At 45.9% G+C, this 21,877-nt stretch overlaps 1 protein-coding gene across 1 annotated transcript in view; it reads right to left on the reverse strand.

Moving 5' to 3' along the window:
• Positions 1-8,612, reverse strand: part of YAF2 (YY1 associated factor 2) — a 45,677-nt gene extending 37,065 nt beyond the window's left edge. Inside the window, exons 1-2 of the mRNA XM_056573946.1 lie at positions 8,268-8,612; positions 8,045-8,170 (exon numbers count right to left, since the gene is read on the reverse strand). Of these exons, the coding sequence (XP_056429921.1) occupies positions 8,045-8,170; positions 8,268-8,293 (152 nt within the window). The 5' untranslated portion in view covers positions 8,294-8,612. The remainder of the gene's footprint in view (positions 1-8,044; positions 8,171-8,267) is intronic.
• Positions 8,613-21,877: the final 13,265 nt, after the last annotated feature.

Below are 21,877 nucleotides of genomic sequence, written 5' to 3' on the forward strand. Positions count from 1 at the left end.
TAGAGGTCAGATTTGAAAAAAAAAATGATCCCGTCCTTAGGGTCATAATGGGCTCCGTGCCAAAGGACCAAGCACATTTTTACCTTAATGACACGCGGTGACCCCACGTCATATTGGGTCAGTCCCAGTGGACGTCAACGGCCGGGACCCGAGGGTAATCCCGGACATCACCAATCGCAGTCATGCCCTGTATTAACCCATCAGACGAGGCGATCAAAGTTGACCGCCGCGTCTGAAGTTAAACCAAAAGCATCCCGGAGGCTCAGTCAGGCTGTTTGGGACCGCTGCAGTGAAATCGCGGCGTCCCGAACAGCTTGCAGGACACAAAGACGATCCCTACCTGCATCCTCGCTGACCGATCGCCGAATGACTGCTCTGTACCCGAGATCCAGGCAGGAGCAGTCAAGTGCCGATAACACTGATCAATGCAATGTTAATGCATGGCAGTAATCAGTGTAGGAAACCAGGGTTTGCAATGTTATAATGTTAAAAAAAGCGTTAACGTGATTTAACCCCTTCCCTAAAAAAAAAAAAATCTGAATCACCCCCCCCTTTTCCTATAAAAATAAAAAAAAAGACCATGTAAATTAACATATGTGGTATCGCCATGTGCATACATGTCCAAACTATAAAAATATATCATTAATCTTGCACGCAGCACCCAGTTAGAATCGGTCCCCGGAGCACGTTCGCTCCGGGTCTGATTACTGGCGATCATGGTGGCCAGAGCATTGTGACGTCACAGCCCCACCCCCATGTGACGACACGCTCCGCCCCCTCAATGCAAGCCTATGTGAGAGGGGGGGGTGCGCTGCATGCACGATAACGGGGGTCCCCAGCGGCAGGACCCTCACGCTCAGGAATCTTATCCCCTATCCTTTGGATAGGGGATAAGATGTCTTAGCGCCTGAGTACCCTTTTAAACCGCACAGTCAATGGCGTACAGGAAAAAAAATTCCAAAGTCCAAAATAGTGTCTTTTTGGTGACTTTTTATACCATTTAAAAATGAATAGAAAGCAATCAAAAAGTCCGATCAAAACAAAAATGGTACTGATAAAAACTTCAGATCACGGCGCAAAAAATTAGCCCTCATACCTGCCCATAAGTGGAAAAATAAAAAGATAGGGTCAAAAGGACATTTTTAAACATAATTTTTTTTTCCAGAAGTACGACAAAATCAAACCTATATAAGTAGGGTATCATTTTAACCGTATGGACCTACAGAATAATGATAAGGTGTCATTTTTACCGGAAAATGCACTGCATAGAAACGGAAACCTCCAAAAGTTACAAAATGGCGTTTTTTCTTAAATTTTGTCGCACAATGATTTCTTTTTTGCCATGGATTTTTTGGTAAAATTACTAATGTTACAGCAAAGTAGAATTGCTGGCGCAAAAAATAAGCCATAATAGGGTTTTTTTAGGTGGAAAATTGAAAGGGTTATGATTTTTAAAATGTAAGGAGGAAAAAACGAAAGTGCAAAAACTGAAAAACACCGAGTACTTAAGGCATTAAAGGGGTATTCCAGGCCAAAACTTTTTTTTCTATATCAACTGGCTCCGGAAAGTTAAACAGATTTGTAAATTACTTCTATTAAAAAATCTTAATCCTTCCAATAGTTATTAGCTTCTGAAGTTGAGTTGTTGTTTTCTGTCTAACTGCTCTCTGATGACTCACGTCCCGGGAGTTGTGCAGCTCCTATGGGGATATTCTCCCATCATGCATAGCTCCTGGGACATGACATCATCATCGAGCAGTTAGACAGAAAACTTCAGAAGCTAATAACTATTGGAAGGATTAAGATTAGAAGTAATTTACACATCTGTTTAACTTTCCGGAGCTAGTTGATATATAAAAAAAGGTTTTACCTGGAATACCCCTTTAAAGGACCAGGCCAATTTTATTTTTAAAAATTCATAACTCTTATATTTCCATCCAAAGACCCACGAGGGCTTGAGTTTTGCGTGACTAATTGTACTTTGTAATGACACCTCTCCTTTCACCATAAAATGTACGGTGAACCCAAAAAATAAAATTTTTTTAGTGAGGAAATTTGAATGAAAACCACAATTTTGCTAATTTTAGGGTTTTGTTTCCAAACTGTACACGTTACAGTAAAAATGACATGTTTTCTTTATTATGTGGGTCAATACAATTAAAAAGATACTTTATTATTGCACTGCTTTTAAAAAAGAAAAATAAAAAAAAGTTAAACTTTTTGTACAAAATCAGTATGTTTTTTTTAAATTGCCCTATTTTGACCACCTACAACTTTTTTCATTTTTCCATATAAGTGGTGGTATGAGGGGCCATTTTTTGCGCCGTGATCTGTACTTCTTCGATACCACATTTGCATTTATGGAACTTTTAAATCACTTTTTATAAAAAAAAAAAAATGTAATAAAATGTGACAATAAAGTTGCAATTTTGGACTTTTTTTTTACATTTCCGCCGTTCACCGTACGGGATCATTAACATTATATTTTTGATAGTTCGGACATTTAAGCACGCAGCGATACCAAATATGTTTATAAAATTTTTTATATTTTTTTACGCTTTTTGTGGGTAAAATGGGAAAAGGGCAATTTACATTTTTATTGATCCGATCATCCATTTAAACATGCGCATTGCCGCAGATGCCGTGATCTGTATACAGTGCATTACGCGAGCACCACTCCAATGCTCGCGGTCATGTAAAGGATGTAAACGTACTCCCTGGAGCGCAAAGTACCTCCACAGCAAGACATACATTTTACGTCCGTGGAAAAGGGGTTAAAGGAAAACTCATCTGTTCACCCACACTAAACTCAATACACTGGGTTATAGTGTGGGTGAACAGGAGACAGATGAGGGGTTAAGGGTCTATTTACACGTACAGTATTTTGCACAGATTTGATGCGCAGTATTTCAAGCTGTGTTCAATCATTCAGTTTACATTGAAATCTGCAGCAGAAAATCCTGCGCATCAAATCTGCACAGAATTCTGTACGTGTGAATAGACCATAATGGGTTAAATACATACCTACACTCTGGGGATGTGTCCCTCCGATGATCAGCATCTATCTTCAATAAATTGCGCGCTGGAGGTGGGCATGCCGGTTCAATTTGAAAATTAATTGTTGCGGGTCATGTGAGCCAGTGTGCTCGCCTCCAGCGCGCAATTCATTGAAGATGGATGCTGATCATCGGAGGGACACATCCCCAAAGTGTAGGTATGTATTTAACCCATTAACCCCTCATCTGTCTCCTGTTCACTCACACTACAACTCAGTGTATTGAATTTAGTGTGGGTGAACAGATGACTGTTTTCCTTTAACCAGTTACTGGCTATGACTGACTAAGCAGCAACTGACGCCTCCCAGAGAACAAAATAAGGTCAGCAGTTTGCTACATGTATTAGATAGTTGGCTGGTCTCACCAGATTCAGTGGGTAAGGCCAATAACTAACGGGTATAGTGGTCTTTAATAGCTTGCTCACACAGCTTCTGCAGGAGATGGCCTATATGACTGAAGCCAAGAAATGTTACTGTGGCAGAACACAATACATGTCCCCCCTCCTAGACAACCCCCGCTCTTACCCCAAACTTACAGACACTGGGGCATGAAAGGTGTCCTAATATTTGGGGGCAGTTACTGCTGCTTAAAGCATCTCGCAGTCCTGCTGAGTACCAGTGACATCACAGGCTATCTATAGCAGTGCTTCTCCTCTACACCCTGTGGCAGGTTTCTCATACCCCCTACTCACATGACATGACAATGCCTCCTGTGGCAGGTTTCTCATACCCCCTACTCACATCACATGACAATGCCTCCTGTGGCAGGTTTCTCATACCCCCTACTCACATGACATGACATGACAATGCCTCCTGTGGCAGGTTTCTCATACCCCCTACTCACATGACATGACAATGCCTCCTGTGGCAGGTTTCTCATACCCCCTACTCACATGACATGACAATGCCTCCTGTGGAAGGTTTCTCATACCCCCTACTCACATCACATGACATGACAATGCCTCCTGTGGCAGGTTTCTCATACCCCCTACTCACATGACATGACAATGCCTCCTGTGGCAGGTTTCTCATACCCCCTACTCACATGACATGACAATGCCTCCTGTGGCAGGTTTCTCATACCCCCTACTCACATCACATGACAATGCCTCCTGTGGCAGGTTTCTCATACCCCCTACTCACATCACATGACATGACAATGCCTCCTGTGGCAGGTTTCTCATACCCCCTACTCACATGACATGACAATGCCTCCTGTGGCAGGTTTCTCATACCCCCTACTCACATCACATGACATGACAATGCCTCCTGTGGCAGGTTTCTCATACCCCCTACTCACATGACATGACAATGCCTCCTGTGGCAGGTTTCTCATACCCCCTACTCACATGACATGACAATGCCTCCTGTGGCAGGTTTCTCATACCCCCTACTCACATGACATGACAATGCCTCCTGTGGAAGGTTTCTCATACCCCCTACTCACATCACATGACATGACAATGCCTCCTGTGGCAGGTTTCTCATACCCCCTACTCACATGACATGACAATGCCTCCTGTGGCAGGTTTCTCATACCCCCTACTCACATGACATGACAATGCCTCCTGTGGCAGGTTTCTCATACCCCCTACTCACATCACATGACAATGCCTCCTGTGGCAGGTTTCTCATACCCCCTACTCACATCACATGACAATGCCTCCTGTGGCAGGTTTCTCATACCCCCAACTCACATCACATGACAATGCCTCCTGTGGCAGGTTTCTCATACCCCCTACTCACATCACATGACAATGCCTCCTGTGGCAGGTTTCTCATACCCCCTACTCACATGACATGACAATGCCTCCTGTGGCAGGTTTCTCATACCCCCTACTCACATGACATGACAATGCCTCCTGTGGCAGGTTTCTCATACCCCCTACTCACATGACATGACAATGCCTCCTGTGGCAGGTTTCTCATACCCCCTACTCACATCACATGACAATGCCTCCTGTGGCAGGTTTCTCATACCCCCTACTCACATCACATGACATGACAATGCCTCCTGTGGCAGGTTTCTCATACCCCCTACTCACATGACATGACAATGCCTCCTGTGGCAGGTTTCTCATACCCCCTACTCACATGACATGACAATGCCTCCTGTGGCAGGTTTCTCATACCCCCAACTCACATCACATGACAATGCCTCCTGTGGCAGGTTTCTCATACCCCCTACTCACATCACATGACAATGCCTCCTGTGGCAGGTTTCTCATACCCCCTACTCACATCACATGACAATGCCTCCTGTGGCAGGTTTCTCATACCCCCCCCTCTACTCACATATGACAATACCTCATGTGGCAGGATTCTCATACCCCCCCTCTACTCACATGACATGACATGACATGACAATGCCTCCTGTGGAAGGTTTCTCATACCCCCTACTCACATGACATGACAATGCCTCCTGTGGCAGGTTTCTCATACCCCCTACTCACATGACATGACAATGCCTCCTGTGGCAGGTTTCTCATACCCCCTACTCACATGACATGACAATGCCTCCTGTGGCAGGTTTCTCATACCCCCTACTCACATGACATGACAATGCCTCCTGTGGCAGGTTTCTCATACCCCCTACTCACATCACATGACAATGCCTCCTGTGGCAGGTTTCTCATACCCCCTACTCACATCACATGACATGACAATGCCTCCTGTGGCAGGTTTCTCATACCCCCTACTCACATGACATGACAATGCCTCCTGTGGCAGGTTTCTCATACCCCCTACTCACATGACATGACAATGCCTCCTGTGGCAGGTTTCTCATACCCCCTACTCACATGACATGACAATGCCTCCTGTGGAAGGTTTCTCATACCCCCTACTCACATCACATGACAATGCCTCCTGTGGCAGGTTTCTCATACCCCCTACTCACATGACATGACAATGCCTCCTGTGGCAGGTTTCTCATACCCCCAACTCACATCACATGACAATGCCTCCTGTGGCAGGTTTCTCATACCCCCTACTCACATCACATGACAATGCCTCCTGTGGCAGGTTTCTCATACCCCCTACTCACATGACATGACAATGCCTCCTGTGGCAGGTTTCTCATACCCCCTACTCACATGACATGACAATGCCTCCTGTGGCAGGTTTCTCATACCCCCTACTCACATGACATGACAATGCCTCCTGTGGCAGGTTTCTCATACCCCCTACTCACATCACATGACAATGCCTCCTGTGGCAGGTTTCTCATACCCCCTACTCACATCACATGACATGACAATGCCTCCTGTGGCAGGTTTCTCATACCCCCTACTCACATGACATGACAATGCCTCCTGTGGCAGGTTTCTCATACCCCCTACTCACATGACATGACAATGCCTCCTGTGGCAGGTTTCTCATACCCCCTACTCACATGACATGACAATGCCTCCTGTGGAAGGTTTCTCATACCCCCTACTCACATCACATGACAATGCCTCCTGTGGCAGGTTTCTCATACCCCCTACTCACATCACATGACATGACATGACAATGCCTCCTGTGGAAGGTTTCTCATACCCCCTACTCACATGACATGACAATGCCTCCTGTGGCAGGTTTCTCATACCCCCTACTCACATGACATGACAATGCCTCCTGTGGCAGGTTTCTCATACCCCCAACTCACATCACATGACAATGCCTCCTGTGGCAGGTTTCTCATACCCCCTACTCACATCACATGACAATGCCTCCTGTGGCAGGTTTCTCATACCCCCTACTCACATCACATGACAATGCCTCCTGTGGCAGGTTTCTCATACCCCCCCCTCTACTCACATATGACAATACCTCATGTGGCAGGATTCTCATACCCCCCCTCTACTCACATATGACAATACCTCCTGTGGCAGGTGTCTTATAACCTTTACTTACATCCCATGACAATACCCCCTGCGGCAGGTTTCTATTACCCTTTACTCACATCACATAACATGACAATACCCCCTGTGGCAGGTTTCTCATACCCCCTCTACTCACATTACATGACTATACCTCATGTGGTAGGTTTCTTATACCCTTTACCCACATCACATGCCAATACTCCCTGTGGCCGGTTTCTCATACCCCCTACTAAGAGGCCATGACAATATCCCCTGTGGCCGGTTTCTCATACCCCCTCTACCTACATCACATGACAATACCCCCTGTGGCCGGTTTCTCATACCCCCTCTACCTACATCACATGACAATACCCCCTGTGGCAGGTTTCTCATACCCCCTCTACCTACATCACATGACAATACCCCCTGTGGCAGGTTTCTCATACCCCCTCTACTCACATCACATGACAATACCCCCTGTGGCCGGTTTCTCATACCCCCTCTACCTACATCACATGACAATACCCCCTGTGGCCGGTTTCTCATACCCCCTCTACTCACATCACATGACAATACCCCCTGTGGCAGGTTTCTTATACCCTTTACCCACATCACATGACATGACAATACCCCCTGTGGCCGGTTTCTTATACCCTTTACCCACATCACATGACAATACCCCCTGTGGCAGGTTTCTTATACCCTTTACCCACATCACATGCCATGCCAATACTCCCTGTGGCTGGTTTCTCATACCCCCTACTAAGAGGCCATGACAATACCCCTTGTGGGAGTGTTCCCCAGCCTGTGGCCCTCCTACAGCCCCCATCATACCCTAGATGAAAGTTGTAGTTTTGCATCAGTTGGGGAACACTGCTCTGTGGTAACATATGTCCTGTGCCCCAATAAGCCATGCTATGTTCCCCATAGGGTGCTCGTGGTGACAGGGTATCCCTAATATGGCTGACCATGGTGGAGGAGAGCCAGCTACTTCCCGTCCTGGAGGGGTTAGACCCTGGAGCACAGTCCGCTATGGCTTTTATAGCCGCCCCCACAGGGACCCCCCATGCTCTGGCCTCGTAGTGCCCGCTCGTGTACCGGCCCATGTGAGCAGCGGCGGCATTGTTCCCCGCAGGGCTCTTACCGGGTGGACGTCCCCTTGCGCACATCACACATCAGGCACTTGAAGGCCTCGGCGCTGTTCTTGAAGGTGCACACGCTGCAGTCCCAGTACCCCTCGTCTGACGACGGCTTCGGCTGCCGCTTCGGCCTGGAGGAGAAGAGAGAAGCGTGAGACATGTCTACAGGGAGCCCACACAAGGCCTCGGGCGCTCCCCCGTCCTCTGCACGGCAGCCCCTCGCCTCACCTTGTCGGGCTTTTCTTGTCTCCCATGCTGCGGCGGAGAACTAGAGGCGGAGGCCGAGCACCACGGCCCCGGCACACGAGCGGTAGCACCGACCGCGATCAGCCGCAGCCAGCTGTCCGCCGCCACACGTGACCCGCAGCGTCCAATCACAGGACGCCCTCGGCCGAGTCCGAACAGCGGGAGAGGCGTCAGCTCATCATCTGACTGGGGAGGTAATGAAGCGGCTCCCGGGATCCGAGCGGCGGGACAGCCACGGAAATGGCGCTCAGCATATCGTCCACTGGGCTACAATATGGCAGATTGTCTGCAATGTGTCCTACATGAGAGAGCGATGGAAGCCATGCATGAGCATAAGATTACTGAAAGAGTATAAAGCGCCCTCCTTACTTGTGTGGTTGTGTTTGGTACTGCAGCTCAGACACCAATCACTTCAGGGAGCCTTTTATCTTTTATTCTGCCAGTCAGAGCTCCCCCCAGATTATACAGGATGGTGAAACATGTTAGGATAGGTTTACACTATGAACATTTAGCAATGAAATTCCACAGAGGATCTTCGCTGGCCAAAAATCCACGCTTATGTCTGGTGCAGTTGAAAAAAGACTTCTGTTTTCAAACTTTCAGCAAAATCTAATTCCTTGTGGGAAGTTCCGCTACGGAACATGTATGAACTATGCAACAAAATCCCATTGGGATCAAAGAGAGGCTGCGACAAGCAGGATCCGGGCAAAATTTCCATTCTCTTGACCCTGTCTACTTTGAGACCGGTGACCCCATTTCTTATAGGCGCGCCAGTCTCGCAAATCGCCACCTTTTCTTTACACGGCTTAGTTAGGCTACTTTCACGCTGCCGTATTGCCACTTGCTAAAACGGTAGTTAAGCTCTTTTTATATATATTTTTTTTCTTCAGCCTTTAACAGCCGTTACCGGATGAGGCACAACGGGCAATAACGGGTCCCGATGGATCGCATTTACTATAATGGGATCCTTTGGGCGCCGTTATTTTGTAGTGGGAGAAAAAGACGTCGCAAGCAGTACTTTTTCTTCTGCTATTCCCCTGGGCTCCTCCAACGGCATTACACGGCTGTGTCCTAACGGAAATGCGAAAGAAGCCTTATCCTGCTGGCAGTGGCGCATTTACGATCACTGAATTGTTTGTGCTACTCTTCACCTGAACACCTGTGGAGAGATCTTAAAATTGCTGTTGTGAAAAGACGAACATCCCTATAAGGCCTGGAGGGGGTTACTCGAACATCCCTATAAGGCTAGGTTTAGACTACGGAATCTCCGGGCAGAAAATTTCCGCCTGGAGATTCCAAGTGCGGCCAGCGTGACTGAATCAGTCGGCGCTAGGACCGCACGGACACTGCAGTCTCCAATAGACTGCAATGTATTCCACGCAGATTTCCGCCTGAAGAAAGAGCACCGCCATTCTTCAGGTGGAAATTTCCAAGTGGATTTTCCGTTCACAAATTCCGCTTCACAAATTCCGCAGTGTGAATTTGTGAACGGAAACCCATTCTCTATACAGTACATTTTGCCAAGCGGAATTTCCGCTTGCAATTTCAAAGCGGAATTGCAGGCGGAAATTCCGTAGTCTGAACTTAGCCTAATAAAGAAGATATGCAGTAGAAAACTTTTATGTCCCCCTGTGCCTGGGCTGCAAAAACAAAAAAAATAATTTACTCACCTTCCTACGTTCCCCCGGTATCGGCATCCCGTTCCACCCCTGCTGCTCTGCTTCCTGCTTCTTTGGCTTGACACGTCACACTTCGGTCAGCGTATCGCCGGCCACAGCGATGTACTGCCTTGGCCAGTGATAGGCTGAGCTTACTGTCATGTAAGGAACTCGAGCCAGCTCCTTACGTGACAGTAAGCTCAGCCTATCACTGGCCAAGGCAGTAAATCGCTGTGGCCGGCAATACGCTGACCGAAGTGTGACGTGTCAAGCCTAAGAACCATGAAGCTGAGCAGCAGGGGTGGAACAGGACGCCGATACCGGGGGAACGTAGGAAGGTGATTTATTTTTTTTAGTTTTTGCAGCCCGGGCCGCATATCTTCTTTAAGATAGGGACGTTATTGTAACCCTCCAGGTCTTATTGGAAGGCGCCTTTTCCCAAAATTTTAAGATGTCTCCACAGGTGTTCAATGGGATTTAGATCTGGACTCATTGCTGGCCACTTCAGAACTCTCCAGCGCTTTGTTGCCATCCATTTCTGGGGGCTTTTTTATGTATGTTTGGGGTCATTGTCCTGCTGGAAGACCCAAGATCTCGGACGCAAACCCAGCTTTCCGACACCTGGGCTGTACAGTGCGACCCAAAATCCGTTGGTAATCCTCAGATTTCATGATGCCTTGCACACATTCAATCTATAAAATGGAACTTGTGGGCTCAGCTACAATCCTATTCCAACTACACTATTACTCCAGGGGTGTCACTATGTGTATGACAGCACATACAATACAATAAAGAAAAAGGAAATACACAATACAGCGCACGCCCTAGTAGTAGATACACAAAAACTGTTTATTATTCAATTACAAAATTATTACAGCAGACAAAACACTTAAAAACATCAAGAAGGCCCCAAAAAAGGTCAGTACACAAACGGGGGGGGGGGGGGGGGGGGGGGGTTGGTCAATACCCTTCCCAGGGCACCCGCTTTATCCCAATAATGTATAACACCAGTCACAGTGGTCTATTCTATAGATAATCAAGTAATGTAATATAACAACAATCCTCCCTCAGGACAACAATGGATATAAAACCTGTGTTGTGCCTCAATATAACACTAGGAAGGTAGGCTACGGACGGCAGATGGAAGATGAACCAGGCAGGTGCCCCCCTAGACCCCATGCATTACGTTGCCCAGCAGCAACTTCCTCAGGGGTGTTCCCTGAGGAAGTTACCGATGGGCAACGTAATGTGTGGGGTCTAGGGGGGCACCTGCCTGGTTCATCTTCCATCTGTCATCCGTAGCCTACCTTCCTAGTGTTATTATACCAAAAGAAACCAGAAAGTGGCTAACAGCCACAGCTGGTCCACATTACATATATCCACCAACAAAACAGAACCAAACTGTGTTAAATATATAAATACGATTTATTAACATATATGCAAAAAAATGACGCATTAAAATGGGAAGGAATAAAATACGGCACTAGAGTCACAACCGCAGAAGATGGGAGACGGCAGGATGGAAGTCAATACATGGAGTACATAATATACAGGGAGAATGAGCACGGTATCTTAATAGTACAAAACATGTGGGACTGGTTGACAAGGGTAGTTAAAGAATAAATAATCTTACATTTCAAGAAGTGAAACCAATATACCACAAAAGTAATGATATAACCTGTGAAAAAACATGGAGCGCTAACAAATGTTAGGCAAACCACACAAAAGGTCCTCCTGCCATGCAGACACACACCTGCCAGCTCCTACCCCAACGTACGTTTCGCCTGTGCTTCATCAGGGGGCGTGTCTAATGCCCCTGCCTGATGGGTATATGAACTATCTCTCATCCAATGAAATGCCTGATGTGGCTAGACTGATGCCTCCGTTAGCCAATCCTAACCATGGACCGCCCACCTATTAAGGTGTTCACACACAAATTACTCCTACCTTAGATGAACACCACCTGTGTAGTGATAGTGACATCACAGAATGCGTCACTTTGTCATCACTGTGTGTCCTAATAACCCCTAGTCAAACCAATGTAAGCTGTCTAACTCCGCCCAATCATGTGACTAGAGTGACGACCATGTGATCCTGCATAACACACAGGGAATCACATGATCTCACTAGTCACAAAACAGATAGTGCATCAACAAGGAGGAGGCATATAGTGCCGCCCCCTATGGTGATTACTTCGCCCCGGTCATGTGATCCCGCGTCATGCTCGGGTAGTCACATGATCGGGGCTGGTTACGCGTCACTCAAAGACATCGCAAGGAGGAGGCTGAAGCCGCCGCCCCCTGCAATGTCCAAAGGTGCGCACGCGCACAGAACGTCGTAAGGTAAGTAAGATGGGACAGGGAGGCGTTCACCTCCAAGTCCCTGGGAAGGCGCATGCGCACACAGCAATAACCTGGAGGGCAGCGGCACATGCTGAACCTCCCCAGATTATCACTGAGTAGCGGCTGAATTTGCGCAGCGATGGTGACATCTGCTACACAGGGTAAGGTAACCCTGGTGGTCGGCCGACATGGACATACATGACAGACAACACAAAACATTAAGTGCCCAAAAAGTGTGCAAAACAAACGCAAAATAAATAATGGTGCAAAAGGTGAGTAAATGAAAAATAATAAAGGAGAAAAAGGAATATAGTGATAAGTGAAAAAAGGTGCAAGAGAAGGGAAGTGCACATATAAAATAGGTAAGTATTACACCAATATAATGACAGATAACCCCATGTGTCTGGGAAAAGGTTGCACAACAAAAACACGTAGATTAGTCACGTGCAAGCAGTGTTGATGTGTGGATAATGAAAAATATAAAAAAATAATAAAAATAAAGAATATAAAATATAATAAATGAAAAGATGGCAATAATATTAATAATTAATATTAATAATGAATTCACTTATTTACAAAACACTAATCATACCTTCAATAAAGATACAAGTGATAAATGTGAAAGTAAATGCAAAAAAAAAAACAACCAAAATAGTAAGTTGCAGCATAAAAAGAGAAATGTCAGAAGACAAAAAAGTGCCTATGTGTAGCAGCAATGAAGGGGCAAAATGCTTAATAACAAAGGTGTAGAACCAAGTGACACACTAAAAAAGGCTAAAAAAAAAAAAAAGGGGGGGGGGAACTAAAATGAAAAACTAGCAGGTGGGTGTATACATGGCAAGGACCAGCAAATTTGAAAAAAGAGAAATGTGTATGTGTATACATACACATACATATAAAGTGCATAGTGCAAAGAGCATAAATACATGAATACATATGGAGTAGGCGAAAGGTGAACTGCATGGCAGGGGAGGCTAAGGAGGATGAAATCAGCAGGGATGGAGACTTGTAAACCTAAAAAAGAAAAAAGGTGAGAAGAAAGAAAGAAATTAAAAACAAGGTTAAAAACAACCCACCAGAAAAGGTGGTAAAAGACAAAAAAATCAGGATAACGTGCTACTATAAGTATATGCGCTTATATGAACGGGGCAAAGCTCGCATGGTTATTTAGACCCTTCGGTTGAAGAGTCTTCAACCTGTAGATCCATCTTGTCTCCAACTGAGCTAATTTCGTCTTCCAGTTCCCCCCTCGTATACCAGGAATAATGCCTCTCACCTGAAGGGAACTAGGATCACAGTTGTGAAAAAATTTTGAAGTGACGCGGGATGGTCGTCAAACATGAGGGGTCGTTCTCATGTCTTGCGGCAATCACTCCCAGGACATGTTCTCTGACACGTTTCTTCAGTTCTCTACTTGTCATGCCTATATAGATGGAATTACAGGCACAGGTCAAGTGGTAAATAACCCCAATTGTATTGCAAGAAATGCAATGCCGAATCTGAAAGGCACGGCTTTGGTCATGATTATAAAATTCTGTGTCTTGACACGTTAGGGCAAGCTACACAGCGGCCACATGGAGCACTACCCCACTTTGGTTTAGAGGCTCCAAAAATTCTTTCAGGTCTCGGACTTCTGTGATAGCTATGGACCAGCATGTCTCGCAAATTAGGACTTCTTAAATGTTAAAGATGGTCTCTGAGGTAAATATAGGCCCAAAACTGGATCGGCTAGAAGGATGTTCCAATTTTGCGATAAGATATCTCTGACTTGGGGTACTTGAGCATGATAAGACATAATCAGTCTTACCTGAATATCCTTCTTATTGGATGATTTTCCTTGAAGAAGATTTCCTCTAGTGGTATGTTTAGCCCTCAAGTAGGCCCGTCTGATCCAGCTGTCTTTATAACCTCTCTCGGAGAATCTCATCCACAATTCAGCCGCCTGATGTTCAAAAGCCGCCTCTGTGGAGCAAATGCGTTTAAGATTCAAAAATTGGCCCATGGGTATACCCTTGATGAGATTTTGGGGGTGAGAGGAATGGGCATGGAGCAGGGAGTTGGTGGCAATCGTTTTTACTGAACAGATCTGTTTGTACATATCCAATGTCGTCCACATCAAAAGAGATATCCAGGAAGTCCATATGGTGCCTGCCAGCCTTGTATGTGAGTTTGATGTTCAGTTGGTTCGTATTCAACGCATCCATAAATGACTCCAATTCCTGACTTGATCCTTTTCAAATAAATACAATGTTGTCAATATACCTAGCCCACATTTGCACTTTCTCAATTAAAGGGGCAGTGTTATATTGAGGCATCAACACTCCCTCCCTTCCTTCCAAGAGTTAGTCTTGTTTCTGTAATCATGTATTTTGGATTTTTGTTTCCTCCTAGGCTAGCATCATGATCACTCGGTGGAGAGTGCCCTCTAGTTTGCAGCCTTTTTGGCTTTGGTATTGATGACCCCTCATGTTTGGTGTGGGGTGTCTAGTGTCTGAGTCCATTGTGAACAGTGCTCTTGATTTCCTGACTTGTTAGTATGCTATTTCCTGCCTTGTTTGTATTTATATATCTGTTTGTTGGTTATTGTATTCCCATTATGTTCCTGACTTGTTCCCCGACTTTGTACAGTTCCGTTTGTTTTGTTGACTTCGACGCCCATGCACTTTAACACGAAGAAGGGACCGGCTCCAAGTTGTCGATCTATTGTTTAGGGTGGATGGGCAAGTAGGCAGGGAGTGTGGTCTTAGGGACAGCTTAGAGCTCACTTCTTCCTGCCCCCTGTTCATGACATTTGTAACCAAAATGCATGCTTTTTATAACCCTAAAGCAGCCATGGGGCCGTCACGCCCCCTCCCATAGACTTGCATTGAGGGGGCGGTGCTATGATGTCACGAGCTGCCAGCGCCAGCTCCCGCGGATGGAACAGTTTGTTCAAAACGCTGAGCAGCGGAGTACCCCTTTAAGTATTGAGGCACTAGGATGTACATTTACAACCAACTAGATTGCTTCTTTCATTTTTAAAAAGGCTAATAAAAAGCAATCAGATTGGTTGCTATGGCAACTGGTCAACTTTTCCTCTGCACAGGTTTTGATAAAACTCCCCCCAATGTCCTTAAAGCGCAACTGTCATGGAAATTATACCCCTCAGACAAATAATATGACAGTATAGATGATGATACGTGTAATGCAGCTGTACTTTTGGCTGCTGTTTATCACTCTTTATCAGCAGGAAAATAGTTTTATTGTGCGGTCAGCAACAGACGGATAGGCGTGGCTGGGGATCGTAATGCCCCACCTCCGCCACGCCTATCCCCTGTAAGTGAGCGCTGGACCACTGTGTGATTGACACACAGGTCCCCACCCCCTGATGTCCATGATGTGCGGGCCTCCACTGAGCCTATACATATAATGTGCACCTTTATGTTATATGAAATACAGTGCCCGTACTCCTCTTCTTTCTTCTCATGGTGCCGGAGACGCGCTGCTTCTGCTTTCACTATAGGCAGTGAGCTCACTCCCGTTGTCTTCCGCCAGCTCAGTGCGCCTGCGCAGTGCTAGAGGCAGGGAGCGAGCTCACTGCCTATAGTGAAAGCAGAAGCAGCGTGTCTCCGGCACCATGAGAAGAAAGAAGAGGAGTACGGGCACTGTATATATATATACATATGTATATATTATAATAACATAAAGGTGCAGATAATATGTATAGGCTCAGTGGAGTCATGCCGGCCCGCACATCATGGACATCGGGAGGTGGGGATCTGTGTGTCAATAACACAGTGGTCCAGCGCTCACTTACAGGGGATAGGCGTGGCGGAGGTGGGGCATTACAATCCCCAGCCACGCCTATCCGACTGTTGCTGACCGCACGATAAAACTATTTTCCTGCTGATAAAGAGTGATAAACAGCAGACAAAAGTATAGCTTCATTACATGTATCATCATCTATACTATCATGTTATTAGTCTGGGGGGTATAATTTCCATGACAGTTGCGCTTTAAAGGGGTACTACAGTGGAAAACTTTTCTTTTTTTTTTTTTTAAATCAAGTGGTGCCAGAAAGTTAAACAAATTTGTAAATTGCTACTGTTAAAAATTCTTAATCCTTCCAGTACTTATTAGGGGCTGTATACTACAGAGGAAATTATTTTCTTTTTGAATTTCTTTTCTGTCTGACCACAGTGCTCTCTATTTTTACTTCTGTACAACAACTCCCCCTAGTGTCTAGTGCACAAAAGATGCAGTAACAAGTTTAGGACTCCAGGGAGAGTTGTTGTACAACTAAACAGCTCCTTTACAAAAAAATAAAATAATAATACTAATTATTACTCTTGCTTCACCCAGAAGTGAAGCATGCAGGTGGGCACAGCATCGGCAGCTCGGTACGGGTAAGGGACACCGGGGTAAGGGGAACAGGTATGGGACACTGGAGACTGCTAGCAGAGTATTGTGTGTGTCTTGATCTCCTTGATTGGGGGACACACACACCGCTGCTCAGGAGTAAAATGCTGCCATCAGATAGAAGCGATCGCTGTGAGGGGAGGTGATGAAACCCCCCTAGATCCTGAGGCAAGATGGCTGGCTTACCAGGCGTGGCAGGATGCCGCATGTAGCGGCCAGTATCTGCATGACGTACATGTACGTCATAGGTCGCGAAAACCTTCCCGGTCATGACAAACATGTATGTCATGGGTCGGGAAGGGGTTAAAGAATACCTCTCATTAACTTGATAAATGTTATAATCCTCCCAGTTCACTGCCCCATCATGATAAACCACCCTGCCTTTAATTTTATTATTTTTTAGTTTTCTACCTAAATATTGCTCTGTATTTTCTGCTCTTGTTCAGGTTCACAGACTGAGAAGGGGCGTTCCCCAGCAGGTGTGACATCATCTGAAGCCATACAGGGGAGAACTTCCTCCCTCACTCTGCTACACACAGCCCATAGCAGTTCAGTGTGTGAGATAAGCTATGATTGTATAAAGCTGGAACCCCCCCCCCCATAGAGTCCGCACATACAGCCAGTATTCACATAGGGCACCAGGCCCCCGCTTCACCCCCTGCAGCAGCCCCAGCACAGAAGTAATAGACTTATTTAAACAGGGGTCCCCTGTTTCTGTACCTATAGGCAGAGCTGCCATTAGGGCCCAGATAAAAATTAAGATGGGGGGGGGTCTGCTGAGCTATCCACCACAGAGGAGCTGGAGGGAGGTCATTTGTCCAGGCAGTTACTGCAGCCACCATGGCTGCCTGGGAAAAGAGCATCACTGGGGCCTGGCCTGCTCAACAAAGAGGAAGAGGAGACAAGTGACAAGACAGAAGGAGACAAGTGTCAAGAAGAGGCGGAGACAAAAGTGACCATCTGCAGCTTCTCTCCCCTAATGACAGCATCCCTCTACCTTCATGTCGACTGGGTGCTCCACTGAGGAAGTGCTGCACGCCCCCTGTCAGACTGCTCTTTGCTGGAATGTCAATAGAAGGAGATGGACAGAAGTGTGGAGGGGAGGTTTTATGCTGATCCTCTTCCAGCTTTCACACCCAAAGAAACATGGTGCAGGAGATCCTGGGGCTGCAGTGCAGGTCAGTAAAGTGTAAGAACAGTTCTCTTCCTCCTTACACTATCTACTCAGGCTAGGTTCACATCACGATTTAACCATCCGATTATCGGACCGTAAAATCGGATTGCAAAAAATCCTATACAATCGTATGTAAAAATTTTTTTGCTATCCGATTTTAAAATCGCATGCAAATTCCATCCAATTTTCATTAAAAATCTGATCCTGTTTTTAAAATTAATATGTATGCCAATGGCAATAAAGTTTTATATACTTGAAGTGTATGTGTTTTGAAGTCTACTGCGCATGCGTACAAAAAAATCGTGTGCGATTAATCGGACATCCATGCGATTTACATAGACATCAACCAAGATTTTACCTTCGATCTTAAAGGACATCTGTACTGCATGAATTTTACATATTCCTGTGCCCGGGCTGCAAAAATAACAAACTAAACTTTAACTCACCTTCCTACGTTCCCCCAGTGCTCCTGTATCGGCCTCATGGTCCTCCGCTGCAAGCATCTTGCTGCTTCCTGGGGACGGGAACGTCAGAGCCGTCAGCGCATCACCGGCCGCAGCGATGTCAGCCTCGGCCAGTGATAGGCTGAGCACACTGTCATGTAAGGAGTCGGCCAAAACCATACTGCAGCTGTATGGAACCCCAAAATTCCTGATGGCGGCCCTGCATGAACCCAGAGCCCTATGACACTCTAGTAAACGGCAGAACACAGTGGGGGAGATTCTCAAAAACTGCTGTAATTTCTGTTTCAGTGATATTATTTGTACCTTTTTTTTTTTTCTCCTCACATTTTCAAAGGTCTCTTGTGCTGCTTTGAAAATATGAAAACATTTGAAAATTCACTTTCATTGCATTTATTTTTTGTTAAAGCCATATTGGATTTTTGCGCCAAAATTTCCTAGTTTGGTGCCAAAATCGCCAATTTTTGCGCCACATTTTACATCCCAGAAAATTCTGGCGGAAACATTTAACAAAATATTCCATGGCTACTAATGCCCAGACAAGCGATAACTGTATAAATAAAACATTTCTGAGCTTAAATGCGAGTGCAGGTGCAGTGACCAAGATTTTTTTTTTAACTATATATTTTTTAAATAAAATTTTTCAATAACAATTATTTATTTTTTAATAATTACTTAAATAACACCTTTTCCCAAAAAACTAACAAAAAAACCTATAAAACTACAACCATTTCTGTGATTTCAAAAAGCTGGTGTGAAATTTTTGATGTTAACTGGACTCTCACCCCTTTGAAAATATCATGTAAAGCAGACATTATACGTGGACACGCCCACTTTTAAAAAACTGACGTGAACAGTGTAAGGCGCGGCACAGAGCTTTGAAAATGTGGTTGATACTTTTTGCTCCAAAATTTTCAAAGGTCTTTTGTGCTGCTTTGAAAATATGTTAAATTAATTTGGCGCAAAAAAAATCCAATATGGCTGCAACAAAAAAAATTTGTTGCCGCAAAAAAAAACAGTGGTGCAAAAATGAATTTTCACACTCTCAAAGCAGCACAAAAGACCAAAAGAGGAGGAAAAAAAAAAAAAAGGTGTGAATATAAAATCCCATCCCTTCCCCAATATCGTGCCACACTCCTACCCTTCAATTCCCTGGTTGAACTTGATGGATATATGTCTTTTTTCGACCGTACTAACTATGTAACTATGAATAATATCGCTGGAACAGAAATGACAGTAGTTTTTGAGAATCTCCCCCAATATACATGGACACACCCACTTTTACAAAACTGACAAATAGTGTAAACCATGGCACAAAATTAATTTTTTTGGGCGCAAAATTCTTTGAGAATCTCCCACATAGTGTTTAGTATTTAGCCAGTTGCTCGTGACCTGCAGCTTCACTTCACCTGTTTTCACTTGCAGGTTTTTTAATGCGGACCTCTCAGCAGGAAAACAAGGGATGTACGTGGTCTTCAGCAAGGTACAAAGATGGGAAGGCCAGGAAAAAAAAAAAAGAATAAAATGGGGAAAAAAATGTTTTATTTAGGTTTTCACCAGCCTTTTTTTGGATTTTTTTTTTCTGGATACGGTAAATTGAAAATAATTGTTTTTTAATAGTATTCAAACTATATAACATAAAAACCTTTATGAAAGACATCTGAGAATCTTTGTACGTTCTCCAGTCTCACAAGCATATCCTGGAATACAATTCAAATATGGAGAATGCTGTTCATGAAGACGAGCAATATGCATTTCTGTCTCTAGGGGCGCTGCAGGGAAAAGGTTTCTGTTCAGTTTGGTTGTGTTTGGGCTCCATCTTCTAGGTAGTACAGTAGTTGATGTTTTGGTCCTCTCCGATCGGCTTTAACCCCTTAAGGACTTGGGACGTACTCCTACGCCCCCGTTTCCGAGTCCTTAAGGACCGAGGACGTAGGAGTACGTCCTGTCCATTCCCGGTCCCCCGCCGCTAGCCGGAGGGGAGCCAGTGCCCGATGCCTGCTGAAATTGTTCAGCAGGCATCGCGGCATATCGCCCAGGGGGGTCATAATACCCCACCCCATGTCGGCGATGGCCGCAGATCGCTGGACAATTCAGTCCAGCGATCTGCGGCGATTCCGGGTCAATCGGGTCTCCAGTGACCCGGAATTACTGGCTGATCGGGGCCGTCAGAGACGGCCCCGAACAGCCAGAGCCTGCAGGGGTGAGGTAGCACTGGTAACACTTCACGATCGCCCTGATTCGTCGGCCGACCAATCAGGGCGCCTGCTGCGGGTGTCACTCCCGCACCCGCTCCGCCCCTCTTCCGAAGGACGTGAGCGGGTGCGGGACGTGCACCCCGGGTGCTGGGGACCCCGATCCCCGGCGTTAATGTTGGGATCAGGGCCCCAGGAGCGGCGGCGTCGGGACTGACCTGCAGCGTCGATCAGCAGCAGCAGCAGGAGGTGAGTGACAGCCTCCTGCTGTTGCTTAGCAACAGCTCCCAGCATGCAAAAAGGGCATGCTGGGAGCTGTAGTTATGCAACAGGAGGAGGCAGACCACCACAACTCCCAGCATTCCCTTATGGGCATGCTGGGACTTATGGTTTTGCAACAGCTGGAGGCACATTCTTTCTATGGAAAAGTGTACCTTCAGCTGTTGTGTAACTACAACTCCCAGCTTGCACAAACAGCTAAAGTGCATGCTGGGAGTTGTAGTGATGCATCTGCTGGTTGCATAACTACAACTCCCAGCATGCCTGTTGGCTGTCGGTGACTGCTGAGAGTTGTAGTTTTGCAACAGCTGAAGGCACACTGAGTTAAGTAGCAAACCAGTGTGTCTTCAGCTGTTGCATAACTACAATCCCCAGCCAAAGTAGTATGCCTTCCGCTGTTGCATAACTACAACAACCAGCATGCCCTCTCGCTGTCCGTACATGCTGGGGGTTGTAGCTTTTGCAACAGCTGAAGGCACACTGGTTGCAAAACACTGCGTTTGTTGCCAAACTTGGTGTTTCACAACCAGTGTGCCTCCAGCTGTTCCAAAACTACAACTCCCAGCATGCACTGATAGACCGTACATGCTGGGAGTTGTAGTTTTGCAACAGCTGGATGTCCCCCCCCCCCCCCCCCCCAATGTGAATGTACAGGGTACACTCACATGGGCGGAGGATTACAGTAAGTATCCGGCTGCAAGTTTGAGCTGCGGCAAATTTTCTGCTGCAGCTCAAACTGCCAGCGAGAAACTACTGTGAACCCCCGCCCGTGCGACTGTACCCTAAAAACACTACATTATAACACACAATAAAATAAAAAGTAAAAAACACTACATATACGCATACCCCTATACAACCCCCCCTCCCCAATAAAAATGAAAAACGTCTGGTACGCCACTGTTTCCAAAACGGAGCCTCCACAACAACTCCCAGTATTGCCGGACAGCCGTTGACTGTCCAAGCATGCTGGGACTTTTACAACAGCTGGAGGCACCCTGTTTGGGAATCACTGGCGTAGAATACCCCTATGCAAGTCCCTAATTTAGGCCTCAAATGCGCATGGCACTCTCACTTTGGAGCCCTGT

The sequence above is a fragment of the Hyla sarda genome, chromosome 4 (assembly GCF_029499605.1).
Source record: "Hyla sarda isolate aHylSar1 chromosome 4, aHylSar1.hap1, whole genome shotgun sequence".
NCBI classification, from domain to species: Eukaryota; Metazoa; Chordata; class Amphibia; order Anura; family Hylidae; genus Hyla; species Hyla sarda.